Below are 20,784 nucleotides of genomic sequence, written 5' to 3' on the forward strand. Positions count from 1 at the left end.
GGTGCATAATCCTAACACCACCCCCAAATCCCCCCCCCCCCCCACCACCACCACCACCACCCTGCAGCCTACCCTTAAATCCCCCTTGTGGCACCTAAACCTAACATCCCCCCTCCGGCCCTAACCCTAACCCGCCCGCTATACTTTCATTTGGGATGCGGACTACTGGAATTCCGGTGTCGGTCCCCCGACCCTGACGGTATTCCGATGTTGGCATTCTGATGATTGTCTGGGTTCCAACTGCTGGGATCCTGACAACCGGTATCTTACCCGCATCCCTCTGAAAGAAGTCTATTCAAAATGGGCAAAAAAATATATTTTAAATGTACTTTTTTTTAATCTAAAATATCCTGAAATGCTGAAAGGCCAGATTCTACATATAAATTTCATGATAAAATCTGCTCTTGAAAATTCTATATATATATATATTTTTTTTTTTCTTGAAAGTGATGTATAAAATGTGTATTAATAATATAGGTGGTCCAAGACACACCAATTTGAAAAGTAGATAAACTACCATAACAGCAAGAAAACCATACAAAACCTATACATGTTAAAATTGTACACTTGATTGCAACAGAAATGACCTTGCATAAAAACAATGTATTGTTTTTTTTAATAATGTTTTATTGACGCAAAAGCACTGTATACAATTCCACAGACATACGTGTATGAGTTACTGTAGGCATAAGAAATATTACACATAGCAAAAGTAACACACTGTAAAACACCTAATGCAGTTCCGGGAGCAACCGTTACAATATACAGGCATCTATTTAATTGAAGTCTTGTGTAGATCAGTACATACAGAATACTTAAACAGGGATGTAAATTAGGCACAATTAAAGAAAAAAGAAAAAGGAGGGGACAAAAGTAAAAGAAAGGGGTCTGGCACTCACCCCCTAGGCAATGTAATAGTGGGATCACCCAAAAGAATTTGAGTTTAATACCAATGTGTCAGTCGCATACTATGATAGATCTGGGATTGCGTCATGGTTGGAAAAATTGCAATAAAACTTTCCCATGTATCAAAAAAGGAAGGTGCCTTCTTCTCCTTCGCATCCCATGACTGACCAATTCATGATCTAGGTCTTCAGAAATCTGTAACAGATAGAGATAGCCCTACATAAGAGCATTGGTCTAGAAAGACAATAATCTAATGAGTTATCCCAGTCCGCTTCCGATAAAGCACGCACCACGGAGGCCATATAATGTTGGGCCTCAAAGTAGTCTAGAAGGTAAGCCCTCAGAGTCTCAAATGTCGCAGTTGTCTTGAGGAATGTCAGGGGTCGCCTTGCATTGACGTCAAGTAGGTGAGTTAGCTTAGAAACAATGTTTAAGATCTATTATGAAATGATCGGGCCTGGGTACACAGCAACCGAGTATATATAAGTAGAAGTGATGCAGGCTTGGTGAGTCTAATTATGCCCTATCCCTACCTTAATACTTCCCTCTGACCCGCAAAGACTTTTTCTTGCAGCAGTTGGACCTTCTCCCTGCTAAAAGCTCCACGCTAGGAACTGGGAGTGGCCGTATGATGCAGATGTCGGGAGTTGGGGGATCTGTATCGCTATTCCGACAGCGACCAATGCATTTCGTACAAATGTACCTTTGTAAAAATGCTGGAATGGGCATTATGCAATAATTTCATAAAAGATCTTAAACATTGTTTGTATGCAAGGTAATTTCTGTTGCAATCAAGTGTAAGATTTTAATTGGTATAAGTTCCATATGGTTTTCTTATTGCACTCGTCTATTTGTTTAAAATGTTTACTGTATAGCCTTCATATTAGAGCTGCTGCTAATATCCCAGCACAGGTCTTTAGTTTTTTTTTATCCATTAAACTAACTACTGCATCAAACAGAACTTTCCCTGAGTTTATATAAACCAGAATGGGAGAGATTTGGCCAATATAACCTCCTCCATCCCCTAGGAACTTTAACATTTTCTGTGATCACATTTGATTCCAAGACAGTAACTTCTCAAGGGTATCTCCTGAGTAACTCCTTGGTCTATAGGTGCCAGGATGGGGATGATTGGGCATCTTTAGTGCGCTCACCCATTCCCTTGCTCTACCACCATGTCTCTAATGTAGCCTGAGATCTACTTCCATTCCTGGACTTGTAAGGAGCCACATATTTTGGTAAAGGGGACTCAAACCATTGTACCCCTGAGTTTCTGGGTCCTAGTTTGGGGAAGATTGGTCTCTTTTAGTCCCCATGCTCTTATGATATTATACTGTAGTGAAGGGCTGTGTTCTGACATGGTCATTGACATCATCAAACATCATTGTGATGATATCAGAGGGACTGCCTCAACCCGGCTATGACCCGACTGACTGTAAATATTGGTTTGGAATGGATAAGCATGATTTTACTCATTAGCACCGTTTATTTACTAAGGCTGAGTATCACTTGTCCTCAGCACTAAAGGGGTTAATATCATAAGATGGCAGTTCCTCTTAGACTGTACTGTTATAATAACCCTGACAATATCATACAATAGGTTATTAGTTACTTTTGGCAATAGTTTGACAACGACAGTGTCAACAGATAGAATTGGTCCTTCCTAGGTCTACATAGAGGTGGCTGTAACAGTTCTATATTCTTGTGCTCCTTGGAACCATAGGATACATCTCCATAAACTTGTACTGTAGAAACATGGCCAGTAGGGTCCACAAAGGATTACATTGGCATCTAGTTGTATGACCTGGATGCTGAAGCACCAGCCCAGTCATGATATGTTCAATTTGGCTTTAGCCATGTATGAAGGCGCAACAGATAGCTCAGGAAGGAATGCTGAGTGTGTCCAACTCAGAATCAGGCTCTCAATGTGATCTGTTTTGCTCCTCCATAATAAATGTTATCAGGGCACTGATGCACTGTACTGATTCAAGTCAGTGACTTTATATATGGAAAGGATTTGTAAAATATCTGTGCGCTAAACAACTTCTAAGAGTCAACAGAGCTGCTAGTTTGAAAATAAGATACACAATATCTATAAAAAAGAGACAATGTAATCCTTTGTGCAAATGTATCAGAATAGCTAGGAAATTCAAAGGCATTATTTAACCTCAAAAATATGAATAATATGAATTATGTGCTTTCATATTTGGATATACCGGGTCACTTAAAGTCAAAAATAAATATAAAGTTCTCATGAAAACATTCTTATGTTCTCCACACACAATTATTCAGCCAAAACTCCATCCTTTTCCCCAAACTTGATCCAGGGGTAATCCTCAAAAATTCTAAAGAGACTGATATAGTGCATTCACTTTTAGTAAACATAAAAACACATACAAGTGTCATTTCTGTATGGATTACTTATCTGATACGGTTTAATCTAAGGTCCTAAGCACTCTGACAATAGACTCTTGCCAGTCCAAATTCAATGTACTGATCCAAAGTCTGGCAGCCAAAACATATCTTATCACTAACGCGTTTCGACAACAACTATCCTCATCAAGGTGATCTGTTTCTCCTTCAAGAAATTGTTCACTCCTTCTGTACAATATCAAGTGATAGCTATAATATTCAGGGCGGGATGTAGCAACATAAATATTGGTTCAAGCCTCTGAACACTGCAACTATCTATCATTATCCCTCTCTGCCCCCCACCAAGGCTTGTGCATGTGGTGGCCCACGGCCATACATGAGCAATAGGGCTGAAGCTCCTACATCGCAAGAGACAGCTCTTATTGGAAGATAAATATAGATGTATACGGGGTTAATAAATGCTGCTATGCATGCAGTAAGGAGTGGGTTGTATTGCATAGAATGTGCAATATATGATACATCTAGTCCCCACTCTTTATATAAGTAGGTCAACGTAGAAACTTGCTTGGGAAACTTATATGAAAATGGAAGAACATTGGAAAAGTACAACTGTAAGAAGAAAATGTTGAGATTGCCAGAGTGTTGCGATACATCATGAACGTTGGAATAAATTGTGTATTTGTACTAAAGTAAAGCAATATCATGAATTTCTTTCACACAAGGCACAGTGTAGACTATAACAACTCTGATCATGCGGCGTCCTCAAATAAAGTGTCATTTGTTTATCAATGGTCGTAAAGATAAATCCATTTCTACATCTTATACAGTTAGTGCTGTGGAAATTTATATGTTTTAATACCTTGTACAGAACAAAGGAACAGCGGCAGAAAATAATGGCATTGGTTAAAGGACCACTGGAGCTAAAACGTTGGTTTATATCAAAGAGTAGCTAATGATATTCACAAATATACTGTATATAAAAATCAGGAGCTTATCAGATCTGAGGATATTTGAAATTCAGCTATAGTCGTCCTTCCACTCCTACCTCCAAGATTTTGCACATCCTGTTCCCTATCTCTGGAATTCTGTCCCTCTCCCTATCAGTCTCACCCACCTCTCTACTAAACTTCAAACAGGATCTCAAGATCCACTTCTTCATCAAGCCCAGCCATCTCTCTCCCCAACCCTCTGTTCCATGTTCACTCCTCCCTGTCTGCTCCACCCCTTTAGAATGTAAACTCTCACGAGCAGGGCCCTCTTCCCTCATGCGCTTTTCCTTCTCTTACTTAGACTATCATCTACTCTGTGCGTCCTACAACGGCACCTCACCCTGGTTTCTGCCACACTGATTCCCTGATGCTTATTTCAGTGTCTTGTCTGCTGATGCAGAAATGTTTATATACCATATGCAGTACTTGTCTTCTGGTTTTGCACATTTGTTTATGTACTTTGTTAGGCGCTGCGGAACCCTTGTGGCGCCATATAAATAAAGGATGATAGTGATGATGATAATAATAATAATAATAATAGGAGTGGGGTGAGGGTTAGTTATTGCCCACTTCAGTGCACATTTGTGTGCTGATAACAGATAGCACTTGGGGCATTGGCATTTCTATAGTGGGTGCAGTGTGTGCGGTACACATGGGCCCCTGGTCCATGGGGTCCACACTGCACACACTGCACCCATGTTTAAATACTTATTTTTCCCAAGTCAGAGCTGCAGCTGTGGTAAAAAATCACAGGGAAAATGGACACCATGCATGTGCAGTAGTGTTTAGTTGCCGGAACATGGCGGGCTCCATGTTTCCGAAGACCTGCGCATGCACAGTAGACTCTGGCATAATGCCAGAGTCTACAGCACCATAGAGATGAGGGAGCCCATATGAAGTCTACCAGTAGCGGATCTTGCCATGGGCAAGCAGGACTTTTGCCCGGGGTGCCGCCTTCCGGAGGGCGCTGGCGCCATCCGGAGGGCGCCGCACCGTGGCAAGATCCGCCACTGCTGCCCGCTGTGTCCCCCGTCCGCCTCCGCTGCCCGCTGCTGTCCCCGTCCGCCTCCTGTGAAGGGAACTAGACGCTATGCGTCTAGCTTCCCTTCGTGGAGAGTAACTTTGCTGAGCGGTGCGCGATGACGTCATCGCGCACCGCACAGCAAAGGTCCTCTCCACGAAGGGAACTAGACGCATAGCGTCTAGTTTCCCTTCGTGGAGAGGACCTTTTGCTGTGCGGTGCGCGATGACGTCATCGCGCACCGCTCAGCATTCAAGCGGCGCTAGCAATGTACAGGGGGCGTAACTGACCACGCCCCCTGTATTAGGACACGCCCCTTTTCCTGCCCGGGGCGCAGAGCGCCCTTGAACCGGCCCTGAAGTCTACACACAGGCCCCCTCCCCTGTTAATCCGCCCCTGACTTGGGGGTATACTGTTTACTAGAGTGCAGGTTTATAGAAGTGGAGATGTTGCCCATAGCAACCAATCAGATTTCACTTATAATTTATCTAGCACCATCTAGAAGACAATAGCTAGACTCTGCTTTGGAGAACATCTACACTTCTATAAACCCACACTTTAGTAAATAAACCCCTTAGTCTATGGAGTTTAGTCTAAGTTTAACTTTTATATGTGTGTTCATGTACGGCATAAAATGACAATGGAGAACACTGGAGTGTTTTGTGTGTGACTGAGCAATATCCAGTTGTCAAAAGAAATTGTAATATGTGTTTTGCATTGGTATGGTACAAGACAAGCAATATTTTTGGGATGTGAATTAAAACCACAGTTTTTTCTACTCTATCAGGGCAATGTACTTAAGGGTCTATTTACTAAGCCTTGGATGGAGATAAAGTGGATGGAGATAAAGTACCAGCCAATCAGCTCCTAACTGTCATTTTTCAAACCCAACCTGTGGCATGGCAGTTAGGAGCTGATTGTCTGGTACTTTATCTCCAGCGACTTTATCTCCATCCAAGGCTTAGTAAATAGACCCCTTAGTCCGGTGGGTATATTTGGCGACATTCATCATTTAGGGTTAGGCAGAAATAGGTCAAGATGTGATAAAGGGGCCTAGAGCTCCGTAACATTGGAATCTTATTTGTGAGGATTTGAATACATATCTCCACTATATGAAGTCCCAGGAGTGCCGCTGTCATTTCTTTTCTACTATATATATATATATATATATATATATATATATATATATATATAAATGTGTGTGTGTGTGTGTGTGTGTGTGTGTGTGTGTGTGTGTGTGTGTAGAGAGAGAGAGAGAGAGGAGAAGAGAAGAGAAGAGAAGAAGAGAAGAGAAGAGAAGCTGTATCCTGTTCCTGATGATGGGACTTTGAGTCCCGAAACGTTGAAGTCAATTTTGGCTATCTCAAATCCTGCAGTGCCGTGTGTCTCTCTCCCTGCTTCGGAGATTACCTCTCTCTCTCTCTCTCTCTCTCTCTCTCTCTCTCTCTCTCTCTCTATATATATATATATATATATATATATATATACACTGCTCAAAAAAATAAAGGGAAAACTTAAACAACACAATGTAACTCCAAGTCAATCACACTTCTGTAAAATCAAACTGTCCACTTAGGAAGCAACACTGATTGACAATCAAGTTCACATGTTGTTGTGCAAATGGAATAGACAACAGGTGGAAATTATAGGCAATTAGCAAGACACCCCCAATAAAGGAGTTGTTCTGCAGGTGGTGACCACAGACCACTTCTCAGCTCCTATGCTTTCTGGCTGATGTTTTGGTCACTTTTGAAAGCTGGCGGTGGTTTCACTCTAGTGGTAGCATGAGACTGAGTCTACAACCCACACAAGTGGCTCAGGTAGTGCAGCTCATCCAGGATGGCACATCAATGCGAGCTGTGGCAAGAAGGTTTGCTGTGTCTGTCAGCGTAGTGTCCAGAGCATGGAGGCGCTACCAGGAGACAGGCCAGTACATCAAGAGACGTGGAGGAGGCCGTAGGAGGGCAAAACCCAGCAGCAGGACCGCTACCTCCGCCTTTGTGCAAGGAGGAACAGGAGGAGCACTGCCAGAGCCCTGCAAAATGACCTCCAGCAAGCCACAAATGTGCATGTGTCTACTCAAACGATCAGAAACAGATTCCATGAAGGTGATATGAGGGCCCGACGTCCACAGGTGGGGGTTGTGCTTACAGCCCAACACCATGCAGGACGTTTGGAATTTGCCAAAGAACACCAAGATTGGCAAAATCGCCACTGGCGCCCTGTGCTCTTCACAGATGAAAGCAGGTTCTCACTGAGCACATATGACAGACGTGACAGAGTCTGGAGACGCCAAGGAGAACGTTCTGCTGCCTGCAACATCCTCCAGCATGACCGGTTTGGCAGTGGCTCAGTAATGGTGTGGGGTGGCATTTCTTTGGGGGGCCGCACAGCCCTCCATGTGCTCGCCAGAGGTAGCCTGACTGCCATTAGGTACCGAGATGAGATCCTCAGACCCCTTGTGAGACCATATGCTGGTGCGGTTGGCCCTGGGTTCCTCCTAATGCAAGACAATGCTAGACCTCATGTGGCTGGAGTGTATCAGCAGTTCCTGCAAGATGAAGGCATTGATGCTATGGACTGGCCCGCCCGTTCCCCAGACCTGAATCCAATTGAGCACATCTGGGATATCATGTCTCGCTCCATCCACCAACGCCACGTTGCACCACAGACTGTCCAGGAGTTGGCGGATGCTTTAGTCCAGGTCTGGGAGGAGATCCCTCAGGAGACCATCCGTCACCTCATCAGGAGCATGCCCAGGCATTGTAGGGAGGTCATACAGGCACGTGGAGGCCACACACACTACTGAGCCTCATTTTGACTTGTTTTAAGGACATTACATCAAAGTTGGATCAGCCTGTAGTGTGTTTTTCCACTTTAATTTTGAGTGTGACTCCAAATCCAGACCTCCATGGGTTAATAAATTTGATTTCCATTGATATTTTTTATGTGATTTTGTTGTCAGCACATTCAACTATGTAAAGAACAAAGTATTTAATAAGAATATTTCATTCATTCAGATCTAGGATGTGTTATTTTAGTGTTCCCTTTATTTTTTTGAGCAGTGTATATATAATACACACACATTGTTATTCAGTTACAATATCCTTTATTAGATAACACATTTCAATATACTGCCATACCCAGGATTCAAACCTGTAACCTGTTGAATTCTAATCAAACACCCTACTCATTGAACTATGTGATCCTGCATAAAAACTATGAACACTATATGAAGCTACTTCTACTTTGTAAAGAAATAATCAGCATTGTAATTGAGCAGATCTTTGTAGTGTGTAGCCACACATCCAATCTCTTGCATCCCCACACTACATACTGTAGATTTGCTCAGTCGCAACGCTGAACATTTTTTTCACAAAGTACAGGGTAAGGTAAATAGTTAGAATTATTTAGCTTAGAATTATCTATCTTTCTATGAAAGGACAGGTACAGTAGCTCAATGAATAGTGTCTTACTGTAATGCCACAGGCAGAGCTGTAAATAGAAATGTTAATGCCCGGGGAATGAAGTAAAGCAGATGCCCCCCAGTCCTGAACTATAATCAAACAAAGCTAGAATATCTACTACTCTGCGCCCCCTATTGTTCTTTGCACCCTTGGTCAATGCCCCTCTTACACAGCCCTAGTTGCAGTAGTAAAAGGTGCTATTGGGCGATGTACAGTAGAGCCTGATTCTGAGTTGGGTGCTGTAGCGTCCGTGTGTGCGTCTTTTGCTGGTATTACATCTGACCTTCCTTGGTATCACGGGCGTTTTAAGAGAGGAAGAGGCCCTTTTGCAGCCTCCTCTATCCAGGCCTCCTCCTCAAAGGCCATTTTTCTTGTAATGTTTCTACTGCTCATTTGCAAAACGCTGGTAAAATAGCTGCCACGCCATTTTTGCGGTGATTTCTGCAGTGCTACTGCCGTTAGTGCTGGACTATGCAGGGGTAAGTATTTAAGAAATTAGTGCAGGGGGTGTGGTGTGGGCCCTCCTAGACTCATGGGCCGGTGTGCACCACACACACTGCACCCATTAAAAATATGCCAGTGCTTGGAGTACATTCCTGTGTTTCTGCATGCGCAAGGGCTGAGATGCCAACTTTGAGTGTCTTTAGATGCTCAAATGCCACATTGCATTCGACGGAGAATCCAGCCCATGATGTTATAGGGAGGTAATTATAGCCACACATAGTTTTAAGTATTCCAGTAATTAAAAATATTAATTGTAATGACTATTAAAACAAGCTAGAAAGATCATAGACATGGTGTTTAATGTGGCTTGTAATTGGGTAATATAAGGAATTATTACTAATTAGGTTCCATGTTTCTTTCCTCTACTTGTACTAGGTTTGAGATGTCGTGAACTAACACCGCTTTTAATCAAACATATGTGTACATGCCACTGAATTTCAGACCCGACTCTGGAGCCAATAATATGTGTGTCACCGCAATCCCGTTGTGTTTTGGCTTGATAAAGGAACCCATTTGGGTTATCAAACCAAAACAAAAATCCCATTAGATCAGGCCCAGGCGTCTCAGTCCTATCTCCCCGATTCTTCTAATTACAAACAGCGCAATGATCATCATACAGACCTAATCAATTTCCTCTGGCTGGTTCCCGTTTCGCTGCTAATCAAGAGAATAAAACCTCTTTTCTTTGAATACGTTTGTGTATTAAACAGCAAGAAGTTGGCATCGATTAATAGCACTGCCCTGCGAGTGCTTTCAGAATTTAATTTGTCCAACAATTGTTTAATTTAAAGAGTTATTTCTGCCCCCTCCAGAAAATCAATGCCAGAAACGTAAGGGAGGGAACCATAGGAAAATGGCCTTTTAATGGGAAAGGATTGTGCTAGTTATTACGCCGGAATTTATAGCGACTCTGGTTTAACTCATTGCGACAGAGTAACAAATGTTAAAGCCTGAGAAACATTTCCGCTTCTTCCAGTCTGATCTGCACTATTAATTATTATTAAATCTATTTGATTATTTGAAAGAAAACCTTATGGCTAGTTAGCATAATAGTTAAAATTACTGCCTCACATCACTGAGGTGTTGGGTTCATTTCCCACCATGGCTCTAACTGTGCGGAGTTTATATATTCTCCCTGTGCTTACGTGGGTTTCCTCGCACAATCCAAAATATACTGGTCGGTGAATTGGCTCCCGACAAAAAAATACACGTAGTGTGTAAGTGTAGTAAGGACGGTAGATTGTAAGCTCCACTGGTGCAGGAACTGTATGGCCAAATATTCTCTGTAGAACACTGCAAAATAGAATGCGCTATATAAATAACTGTTAATAAAACATATAATAAATAACTAAATATTGTAGAGCAAGGGTCAGCAACCCCATGGCACCTGAAACAGTTTTAAGTGGTACATCAAAGATTCTGAAGAGTTACCAGCAATATGTAAGTTCCAGATTGAAATTTAGACTTAGGATAGACTTAAAAAAGAAAATAGTTTATTTATTCAGTTACAGATAGCGATCAATGGCAGAAAGGCGAGATTGGCTATATGACACTTCTGGCAAATGCCAGAAGGGCCAATGACCAGATGGGCCAGTGTAGCCATAGAGATAGTGGGGCTGGCCAAGCAGCACAGCCTTCTGGCTCTCTTCTCGGCTGTCTGCCCTCCCTCCGTTTCACCCGCGGCTGGTGTACAGGGTGTGCTGCCAGGCCGGTCCTCCCTGACTCGGGGTATGCTCCCATGAGCCATGCCCCCCTTGCCATGCGTGCGCAGTGAGGTCCCAGATCTACTTTATGGTCCCAGTTCACCCTGAATGCCTATAAGCCTTAATCTAACCTCAGACGGCCTTTGCGTATTAGTCAGTAACCCGGCAACACAGCACAGTACATCCTGCAGAGAAAGAAGGGGTCACCATGTGACCATGTCAGACCGGTAACTCATGTTCAATAACGGTGGTCTAATAATAAGTATCACTATGAGATGCAGTGACACTAAACAAATCTGCAGTGGCAATAAGTATCGTTGTTAAATGGAATCCATTTCTGAGTAGGTAATGTTTTACTTTTAATACATCCCACCAGTAGAATGATGAAATCCAGTAGTTTCACAAATAAAATCAGAATAGTGGGAGGATGCAGAAAACTTGTTTCCAACTTCAAGCTCTAATATCAAAGTATATAGATAAACTCTCTGATAAAAAATAAAATAGCCAGAACTGTTGATTGACAGAGCAAACTATCACGATATTACCAAGAGTGCAGCCATCTTCTAATGTCTCCTAACAATGACTTCTGTGTCAGATAAGATGCATACACATTTATCCATTTACTTGTATAGTATAGCTTGGATGTCACACTGTTAAGTATCTTGTGTTATCTTAATCTGATTAAGGCGTTTACAGATGCAAAGAGTTATTCTCACACTGCGGATTTAGATTTCTTCTTCTAAAGAAAATATCTTGCTATATGTATTTACTGTGCACGTTAGCTGAAGATCTAATATCTAGACTGCATCTATATCTTTCTTAATCCAAAAAAAATCTGTGATTGGTGGTGCACATTTTATCCTTAGACATTTAAATGTTGTCCATATATACTCAGCAATTCCTTACACTTCCCTACTTCCACGTGAAACGTCCATGAGTCTTTTCAGCCTTGCTGGTTTCCCACTGAGCACAAATACATGGATTATGTGGGAGTGAAGTATATTTCTTTCTATTTATAACTGAAAACCTGAAGAAAATGTGAATTCCTAATGTAATTGAACATACTTATTCAAAAGCAACTGTCTTGTTGATTTCTCATTCACAAACGTGTTCCAGTACGAGAGTTATGCTGTTAACTCCTGTTATGCTAGAGGCCTATCTCTGCCAGATACATTGTAAGACTTCCTTTTTGTTTGTCAACAAGAGGCAGAAGTGCAGATCAAAACATCCGTTGCAAACAAATTAAAATATACACTGAAATGAGCTGTGCTTTATATCTACTTTGCACAGTCTTTGAAGCTTTTGTTAAGGTCTACAACAAAGACCTAGAAAATGGCCTTGCCACTGTCATCGCCATGGAAACCTCTACTCTGAGGAGAATAAGTAGTCGGCCATTTTGGCAAGCTGGTTCAAAGGGCCCAATTTGTATGATAATACATGATTTAAAGTCAAAATATGGTTTTGTTTTTCTTTCATACACAAATGTGCATGACTTCCAATAGGGACTGAGAGTTTTTTTATTTTATAAAAAGAAGCAAAATGTTTTGCATGGTATTTGCTAATATGATATTAACATATGTATGTATATGTGTGCATGTATTAATAAAAATATATTCTTTGGAATGCTTAATATCTATGATTATTATGTTCAACTGTTATTGTTTATAATTATTTGCTACAGAGCATGTATTGATATAATGTTTGAGGGTGTTTTTCATGTCACTTGTTGTCTTTCATCTACTGTACCACATATGTTTGCATCACTAATGGCTGCTAATAGTGTTTAGTCTGCCGCTGAATCCATGGCTTGTCTTTTTACCGTGTCTCATTTTTCCCTCCCCATGCTTCCTCCATTTTGCCACCTCCATAATCCTGCCTGCTGTCTGACGTCAACCACATTGACCTCCTAACCCATCTTCAGACTCCCAGATATTTTACCAAGGTATTAGTTGCCCTATATTCACCTTTAGCTGTGCATGTACAACATGGATTTTAAAAACTCTATTTTATAACTGGGATTTCTCATTAAGCTTTAATTGTTTGACATGAATAATAGCCCAAAGAAAATTTAGGCAGGTGTCTGCAACATGCCCCAGGAGGGGAAGCAACAAAGGTAAAATTGTGGTCAAGCCTCCAAAAATGCAGTTTTTGGAGGTTAGGCCACAGTTCTTATATGTACCAAGCTCTGGAATGAGATACATTCTGGAGCTTGGACCCGGTAGGCCTATGGGCTTCTTATCCAGCACATGTGTCATACTCTACATGCACAGAAGGACTCCTGGGTCTTAAACCCAGGAGTCCTTGTTTTGCAGAGGGCAGGTCTTATTAGGAGAGCAGTCCTTTGTGATTTTATCCAAGCATATAGCATTAATAACTGTTGCTATGCTTGCGATGAGGGGCAGGGAAGCATTGCATGAAAATGCAATGCTTGATGCATCCTGCCAAGAGAATCTTGGAAGGAGTGATTTAACCATGTTAATGACAACTTACAGTAATTGCAAGGCAACTTTGCAACAAATAAATGCATGAAATCACTTAAAAAATGCATATATCTACACAAGAAGGACAGCTGTTTTGTGAGAATATTAATTGCAAAATCGTACCATTACTGAGACACTTCATGACTAAAGGGTTGATGTGTCAAGCAGTGGAGTGGAGTGGAGAACTTGCATCTCATCAGCTTCTACCTATCATTTTATAGAATGTACATGATAGCTGCTACAGTACCCCAAAGATGATTGGTTGCTATGGGAAACTTCCCCACTTCTCCACTCTTTTCACTGCTTCATACATAAATCCCTTATATTCATGTCACATTTTTCAACAGCAGTTAAATAATGATCTGCATTGCCAATAACGGTCTCTCATACTTCAAAATGGCTGCCTCAGATAAAGAGTCAACATTTTGGGTACAGTTAAAGGATATTATGAATAAAAACGTACTTTTGATGCGCTGTCACTGGATTTTCTGAGGTCCCTGATGGCTCAGTCCACCACAACGGAAGAATGTAATGCAATCCAAAATCATTGGAGATGCAGGTTGCCGGTCAACCTTGAATATTTTAATAAAGGAACAATCACTTACAAGGCAAAGCTTTCCCATAAATAGGCTTTAAACTTCTCTGGGGTTGTTGTATCAAGCAGTGAAAAGAGTGAAGTGGAGAAGTTGCCCATAGCAACTAGTCAGCTTTTACCTAGAATTTTATAGAATGTACTGTACTTGAAAATTGCTACCTTAATGCTGATTGCTATGGCATCTTCCCCACTGGCCCTCTTCTCCATTCTTTTCACTACTTGATACATCATCCCCTCTATTCCATCTGAGACCAACATTCTCAGTATTTCACAAAACGGGAACTAGTTAAAATACCTCAGCATGGGATCCTGGCGGTCGAAATACCGATGCCAGAATCCCGAACAATGGCATAATGCCGGCATCACAATCCCGATGGAGCTCAGGATCCCGGCGTCAAAATACTGACGCTTGGGATCCCAAAAGTTCTGTTTACGCAATGCGCTCACATCCTACCACAGGTGGGGGGGATTAGGTTTAGGCACTAGTAGGGTTAGGGTGCAGGGATGGGAAGGGGATGGTTAGGTATTGGGGAGGGGGGGTTAGGCACTTACAAGGGAAGGTTAGGCATCAAGCGGGGAGGGTTAGCTTTAGGCAGTGAGGTAGGAAAGGTTAGGGTTATGCATCACCAGGAAGGGTTAGGGTTAGGCACCCACAAGGGAGGATTAGGATTAGGGTAGGGGGCAGGAGCGTTAGGGTACTTTCTGGAGGGCTGTCGGGATTTTGATGGTTGAGATGCCGCTGTCGGTATTATGACAGCTGGCATCCTATCCATCAGTATATCATACCGAAACCCACGAAACAGCTGCCTTCAGTGTGTGTTGGTGACAAATTCAGTAACTTTATCTTATAGATTAGGGAAGAAGTATTTAGATATGGGAGCCACAATGGTTTGACAGTCACCTTGCATGAATTTCCCTTATGTTCCTCAGACCTGCATGTAAAACCTACCCCACCGTTCCCTGAAACGCCTCATATATCACGCTTTTTTGTTATCTAAAGCTTTTTAATATATAGTTTTCACATATCTTTCATGCCAACTTTTTAGAGTAGTATTTGTATGGTCTATTTTGCTTTCTTAAACAGAACCTACAGTGGTATTGTGTTTCTACACTGACTCTCTTGCTGTTTTACTTTTCCTCCCAATCCTTCTCCTAAATTCTCCCCGGTCTGCAACCAGATCCCAGTCCTGTTCCTCAGTCCAGCATCGACCATATTGTAATTGGAATAGTAGTCGCTGTCATCGCCTTCCTTCTATTCTGCCTGCTTATTGTCTTGGGACGCTACTTGATCAGACACAAAGGTAAGGTCTATCCGAGAACTCTCACATCACACCTATCACATAATGGCGCCACTTTTAGGGGTTCTGTTTATCCAGTGACAAAAAAGCCATGTCTCTTGTGTCTTTGTCAGAGATAGGGCTTAAACCTATTTATCAAAGAAATTCCCTTAGGATTCGCAAGCCAGGTCATCCCTACGCATATCCCCCTAGACTGCCTTGGCAAAGCTAAGCCTTACCTCTCTTGGCCAGTATCACCTTGGTGTCTGCTTTGTGACATTTTACTGATGAAACATGGTAATCGAAAACCAGACCTACCTTCATATAGTGATAGGATGCCCGTTAATGATAAATACAGAAGAAATCTCTTTTTCTCCCATTCCCAGTACCTAAAATATGTAACATTCTAAAATGATTTGGGGGCTGATGTATCAAGTAGTGAAGTAGTGGATCAGTGGAGATGTTGTCCATAGCAGCCTATCAGCATCGAGGTGACATTTATCAAGTTCCTTTTTATAAAATGAGAGGTGGAGTCCTATTGGTTCCTATGGGCAACTTCTGCAATGGTCCGTGTCTCCACCCTTTTCGCTGCTTGATACATCACACCTTAGTTTTCAGTACTTCTCATAACATTCTTCCAGTCATCCAGAGTTCTGCAAGGTTACCTTACAAAGTGGCACGTTATACCACCTCAGACTGGCAGTGGCCATTATGCATAAAGGATGGACATGTTTGCAGAATTGTAACAAGGGTAACTGTTAGATGCAGAAATAGATTTTAAAATGGCCCCCATGGTGTAGACTGTAGACAATAGTACTACTAGGTCAAAAGAGGGGGTGAACTGTTTAAGAATGTTTATAGTTTAGGTATCTATGTACTAAGTCTTGGCGAGAGATAAAGTACCAAGCAACCAGCTCCTGTCATTTTTCAAGCACAGCCTGTAACATGGCAGTTAGTAGCTGATTGGTTGGTACTTTATCTCATCCACTTTATCTCTCTCCAAGGCATATAATAGATGAGGTAGAGTTTAATCATTGTCAAGCCCTTGACTTGATTTCAGAGGCAGTTTATCATTAAAATACTCTGGGGCAGATTTAGTAAGCTCGGTGAAGTGGAAGGTGATAATGCTCCAACCAGTCAGCTCCTAACTGTCATGTTTCAAACCCAGCCTGTGACATAGTAGTTAAGATCTGATTGGCTGGTCCTTTATCACCTTCCACTTAATCACTTCACCGAGCTTAATAAATCTGCCCCTCTGTATCACCTTTTAGTACACTATGAAAAGATGAGGATGATAATGGTGATGTTGCAGTGTTGTCTATCTGTCCATTTTCAGGCACCTATCTCACACATGAAGCCAAGGGCTCGGACGACGCCCCCGATGCTGACACCGCTATTATTAACGCAGAGGGCGGACAAGGCGGATCTGATGACAAAAAGGAATATTTCATATAAGCTCAACTCCTTCTCCTAAAAATGTGACCACGGCAACAAGATCAACACATGTTTAACAGCATACGACAGCACCGACAGAACAAAGTGATTCTCTGACGCGGGTGACTCTCTCTCTAACAGGGCCAAATCAAGGAGATGGAGGACGAGAGAGGAAGGGACAGTGAATGGAGAGATCTTGCTTCTTAAACAAACTTGTATAAAAGTTATTAACAAAAACTCTTAAAAAGATAAAAAAAATTGCTTGCTTAAATCTACATATCTTCAGTGAACGCACTATTCTAACAAACAGATAATAATCGTGAGTTAAGATAATATTTTTTGTTTATTTTCATTTACAATGTGTACAAAGTTTTATGTTTTTATTTTTTACTTTGGAATGTGGGGGGCGGGGAGAAAATATATTTAAATATATTTAGTGGGGTTTTTTGTTTTTTTGTTTGTTTGTTTTTTTCAGGGTAAATTAAACTTGTAGGATAGGTATTTTCTAGAAAGAGTTTTGTTCCGCCAGAAATGCATAGGGAGCGATTTATAAGGTGCCCCAATTAAAGCTTCCATTTAATGACTAGCATGGCTGCTCCTGGAAATTGGTCTGATGAAGTGTATGGTTTCCATGTTTAACCCTTTGGTAGCCAGAGGCGTGTTTTTTTTTTTTTTTATGCTTTGATTGAGAAAAGCTTACATGATGCTGTTGGCAATTGAAGAGTAACATGTTAAGTAACAGAGTGGATTCTGGGAAGTGATTTAGATGAGCAAGAAGAGTGGATCTCTCAGCTAAATCCTCTCGTTGCTTGAGACGGGTCAGTGTCCCTAACCGAGTTTGCTTAGGCTAATCAGGGTCTCGGTTTTGCACAGAATAAAAGACAAGGCACAGTGTTATTTGTTTAGTGTCATAATGTTTTACATTGTTTTTGCCCTATATCATTTCCCCAGGCTAAATTACAGAATGGCAAGGTATGGCAAGTGACGAACCAATCACAACAATCCATTGAACAGTTGTTCATGAGGCTGAAGAATGGATTAATTTGATTGGTTGTCAGCTAGCAATGAGAATTTTGGTTGCAACACAAATATCTCTAATAGATAACTGGTATTTAATCTCTTACAATGTACCATACCTCTTTATCACATTACCACATGAATGCATCATCAGGTAATATATTGTTTTGCAACTGTGGACTTAATTCTCACAGAACTGACAGCATCACTCATCTGGCAGAGTTCTGATATTAACCAATAAATCTCTGTATTATGTCATACTATGTATGTACCAGGCTTGGCATAAAAATATTTTCCGCTGTGTCTTTGTCGCATTGTCCATCATTTCTTTTACTTATTGATGCATTAATCCTACACATTTTAACGATGGTTGAAGCTGGATAATGTTGGAATTACCCCCCAGAAAGGGCTTGTTGCTATAGAACTCTACTAGTGCTTGTTGGGCTAAAGTAAGCAAATTGATTAATCGTGTCTGCTGTTTGCACCATGTTATTGCAGTACTTCCAGTTTATTTGAACATCACTCAGTCACCTCTTGATAATTAACCACTAATTAACATTGTGAAGTCATTTTAGGGCCATTGTCACCCTACCTGCTTCTCTATTGCTCACGCAGATAGTATGTTGAAAACCCAGTAAACATCTATTCAGTGTTGCCCATACAGATGAGATCCCAAGTGTCTTTCTACCCTTGCCTTGGACCCCAAAAGAGGCAGGTCCCAATATAATATATGGCAAATCTGACCAATCAGGACACCCCAAAAAGGGTTTGTGTGCATTGTGGTTTTCTCACATAATCAAAGTTGCCTGAAAAAGAATGTGTGGATAATGTCAACAGTATCCATATTGTGTTTGTAACATATGATCATCTGTATTTTATTTATATATATATATATATATATATATATATATATATATATGTGAGTGTTTGTCTACATTTCCAGAAGGCAAATAAACATCTTAGAGCTTGATATTTTTGTAGCATCAAGTGATAAAAATCAAGGACAGAATTTTTAATAATATTGCAAATTAGCAAAAAAGAAAACAGTTGAGGAGGCCTTTGGTTTTATTGGGACAATTCAAGTTAGTTTGGAAATATCCTGATTGGTAATTATGTCCATACGTAATCTGGCAAGGTGATTTGGCATCCAGTGGCTTTGCTATAAATTCCATGATCAAGTTTATTTAAAAGTATTACTCGGTAACATGGTGCAAACAGCACAATTGTCCTGAAACCAATTACACTCTTCTTCTCATTCGTGTAAACTGCACAGTTAAAATCTTATAGCGGACAGGTTACATCACATTAGGGCTATTTAACAGCATACGGCATAGAGCACAGGTTCTCAAACTCAGTCCTCAGGACCCCACACGGTTCATGTTTTGCAGGTCACCTGTAGATTTTTAAAATGTGGCAGTTGGTGACACACACACAGCAGCTGACAGGTGATATGGAAAATGTGAACCGTGTGGGGTCCTGAGGACCGAGTTTGAGAACCACTGGCATAGAGCAATGATGGTTTGTACAGTAACTCATGTGACCAACCAGCCTGACTTCGCTGTATTACTAAAAGCTGATGGTTGCCATGGGTTACTCCTTGTACCATGTTGGTAAATAAGCCCAATTGTATGTTTTGAAAAACGTTATTAAAAAGCTCTATCATGTTCTCTTTGTACAACATTTATGGGCTGTTTTCATTTATTTTATTTTATGTATATCTTATGTTCCTGTTTATAGAGTATGTACATCGTACTTTCTTCTGCTCACATGGTTTAGCAGAATCTCTTCCAGTACTGGTTTACTTAAAATGTGGTTGATTTGGGTGGTGAGAGGTACATGATCCTTTTTATCCACCCACTTCTCATCAAAGTTGTACTCCAAGTGCTTCCCAGTCAATATGAATTGCTGTTATATATATTTGTACATAGATAGACTGGGTTAGGAAAGCATCAAAGGCCGGTTTTAATGGCTGACGGGGCTTCCTGTGCGGATTAAATGTTTGTGAGAATGTTTTAATGACTGTTCTGAATGTAATTCTCTATATGTTTGTATATTTCTTAATGGATATCTACTTGGTCTGTGAAAATATATTGTATCTAAGGCTTCTAGGCGATGGCTCATTCCTTGGTTGTGTAGACTGGACTATAACTCAAAGCCTCAGGCTGATATATCTTATGTCCCAAAAATATGATTTTCTTTACTTCGGATATACAGTGGAATCAATTATGTGAAACCATAGGCCCTTAAGTCGTAGAAAATGGAATTGTGATATTTTTGTGTCATCCATTTTGTAATTTGTTCTATTACACATAAACATCTGTACTGTGTAAAGATCACATATGATAAATACAGAGCTTGGTTTGTGTATGTCAAAAAATTATGAGGTAAAATGTAGCAAGAAATTATTAATTTGCTACAAGAATGGAAAAGTTTATAGAGGATATATAAGTATCTTGTGTTGTCTCATAGGAGCTTAAGACACAGGAGAGGCAGCCATTTTGTGAAATGAACCAATTTACATACATCCAATAAGTTCACAGATAAAAATGGTCATGGTTTTCTTCAATGGTGTTCATCACTTCTACAAATGTTTGTGTTTGTCTGGTGAGAGAGACACCATTTCAGTTTGTCTTTGCATACAAAATGGCTTCTTCCACAGGTGGTAGATGTACATTTAAGATCCTTTCAGATGTTATGGAAATAGGAATACATTTCTTCTGATGTTGCTTTACCAGCCTCAAGCACTAAATAGCTTAAGATGTTCCTGATACTGTGGAAGAGCCTGGCTGGACAAGCTGGAACTTGTAGTTTCATAAGAGTTGGAACACCACCTGTTGATGGAGGACCTGATTCAGAGATGTACGCACATGTTTTGGTAACTGCAATTCAGTACGCAGCGGCTGTGTGAAAATATGCAAATGTTGCAGTTGCCAGGATTTGTATGAAGATGCCCACTAGAGATGCCTCACATCTGACGCTTGGGAATGAAGATGCAGACATTGGATGCACATTGGTCGA

The 20,784-nt window shown here is 41.0% G+C and overlaps 1 protein-coding gene across 4 annotated transcripts in view; it reads left to right on the forward strand.

Annotated features, from left to right (window-relative positions):
* The window catches only part of CADM3 (cell adhesion molecule 3), a 456,644-nt gene extending 438,575 nt beyond the window's left edge, over positions 1 to 18,069 (forward strand). For 3 of the 4 annotated variants that reach the window (XM_063948089.1, XM_063948091.1, XM_063948092.1), the window contains 3 exons: positions 12,885 to 12,905; positions 15,217 to 15,339; positions 16,652 to 18,069. In XM_063948089.1, coding sequence (XP_063804159.1) covers positions 12,885 to 12,905; positions 15,217 to 15,339; positions 16,652 to 16,770 — 263 coding nt within the window. In that variant the 3' untranslated portion in view covers positions 16,771 to 18,069. The remainder of the gene's footprint in view (positions 1 to 12,884; positions 12,906 to 15,216; positions 15,340 to 16,651) is intronic. The other variant, XM_063948090.1, reaches the window with a different exon arrangement.
* The last annotated feature ends 2,715 nt before the right edge of the window (positions 18,070 to 20,784 follow it).

Source organism: Pseudophryne corroboree, chromosome 12 (assembly GCF_028390025.1).
Source record: "Pseudophryne corroboree isolate aPseCor3 chromosome 12, aPseCor3.hap2, whole genome shotgun sequence".
Lineage (NCBI taxonomy): Eukaryota > Metazoa > Chordata > Amphibia > Anura > Myobatrachidae > Pseudophryne > Pseudophryne corroboree.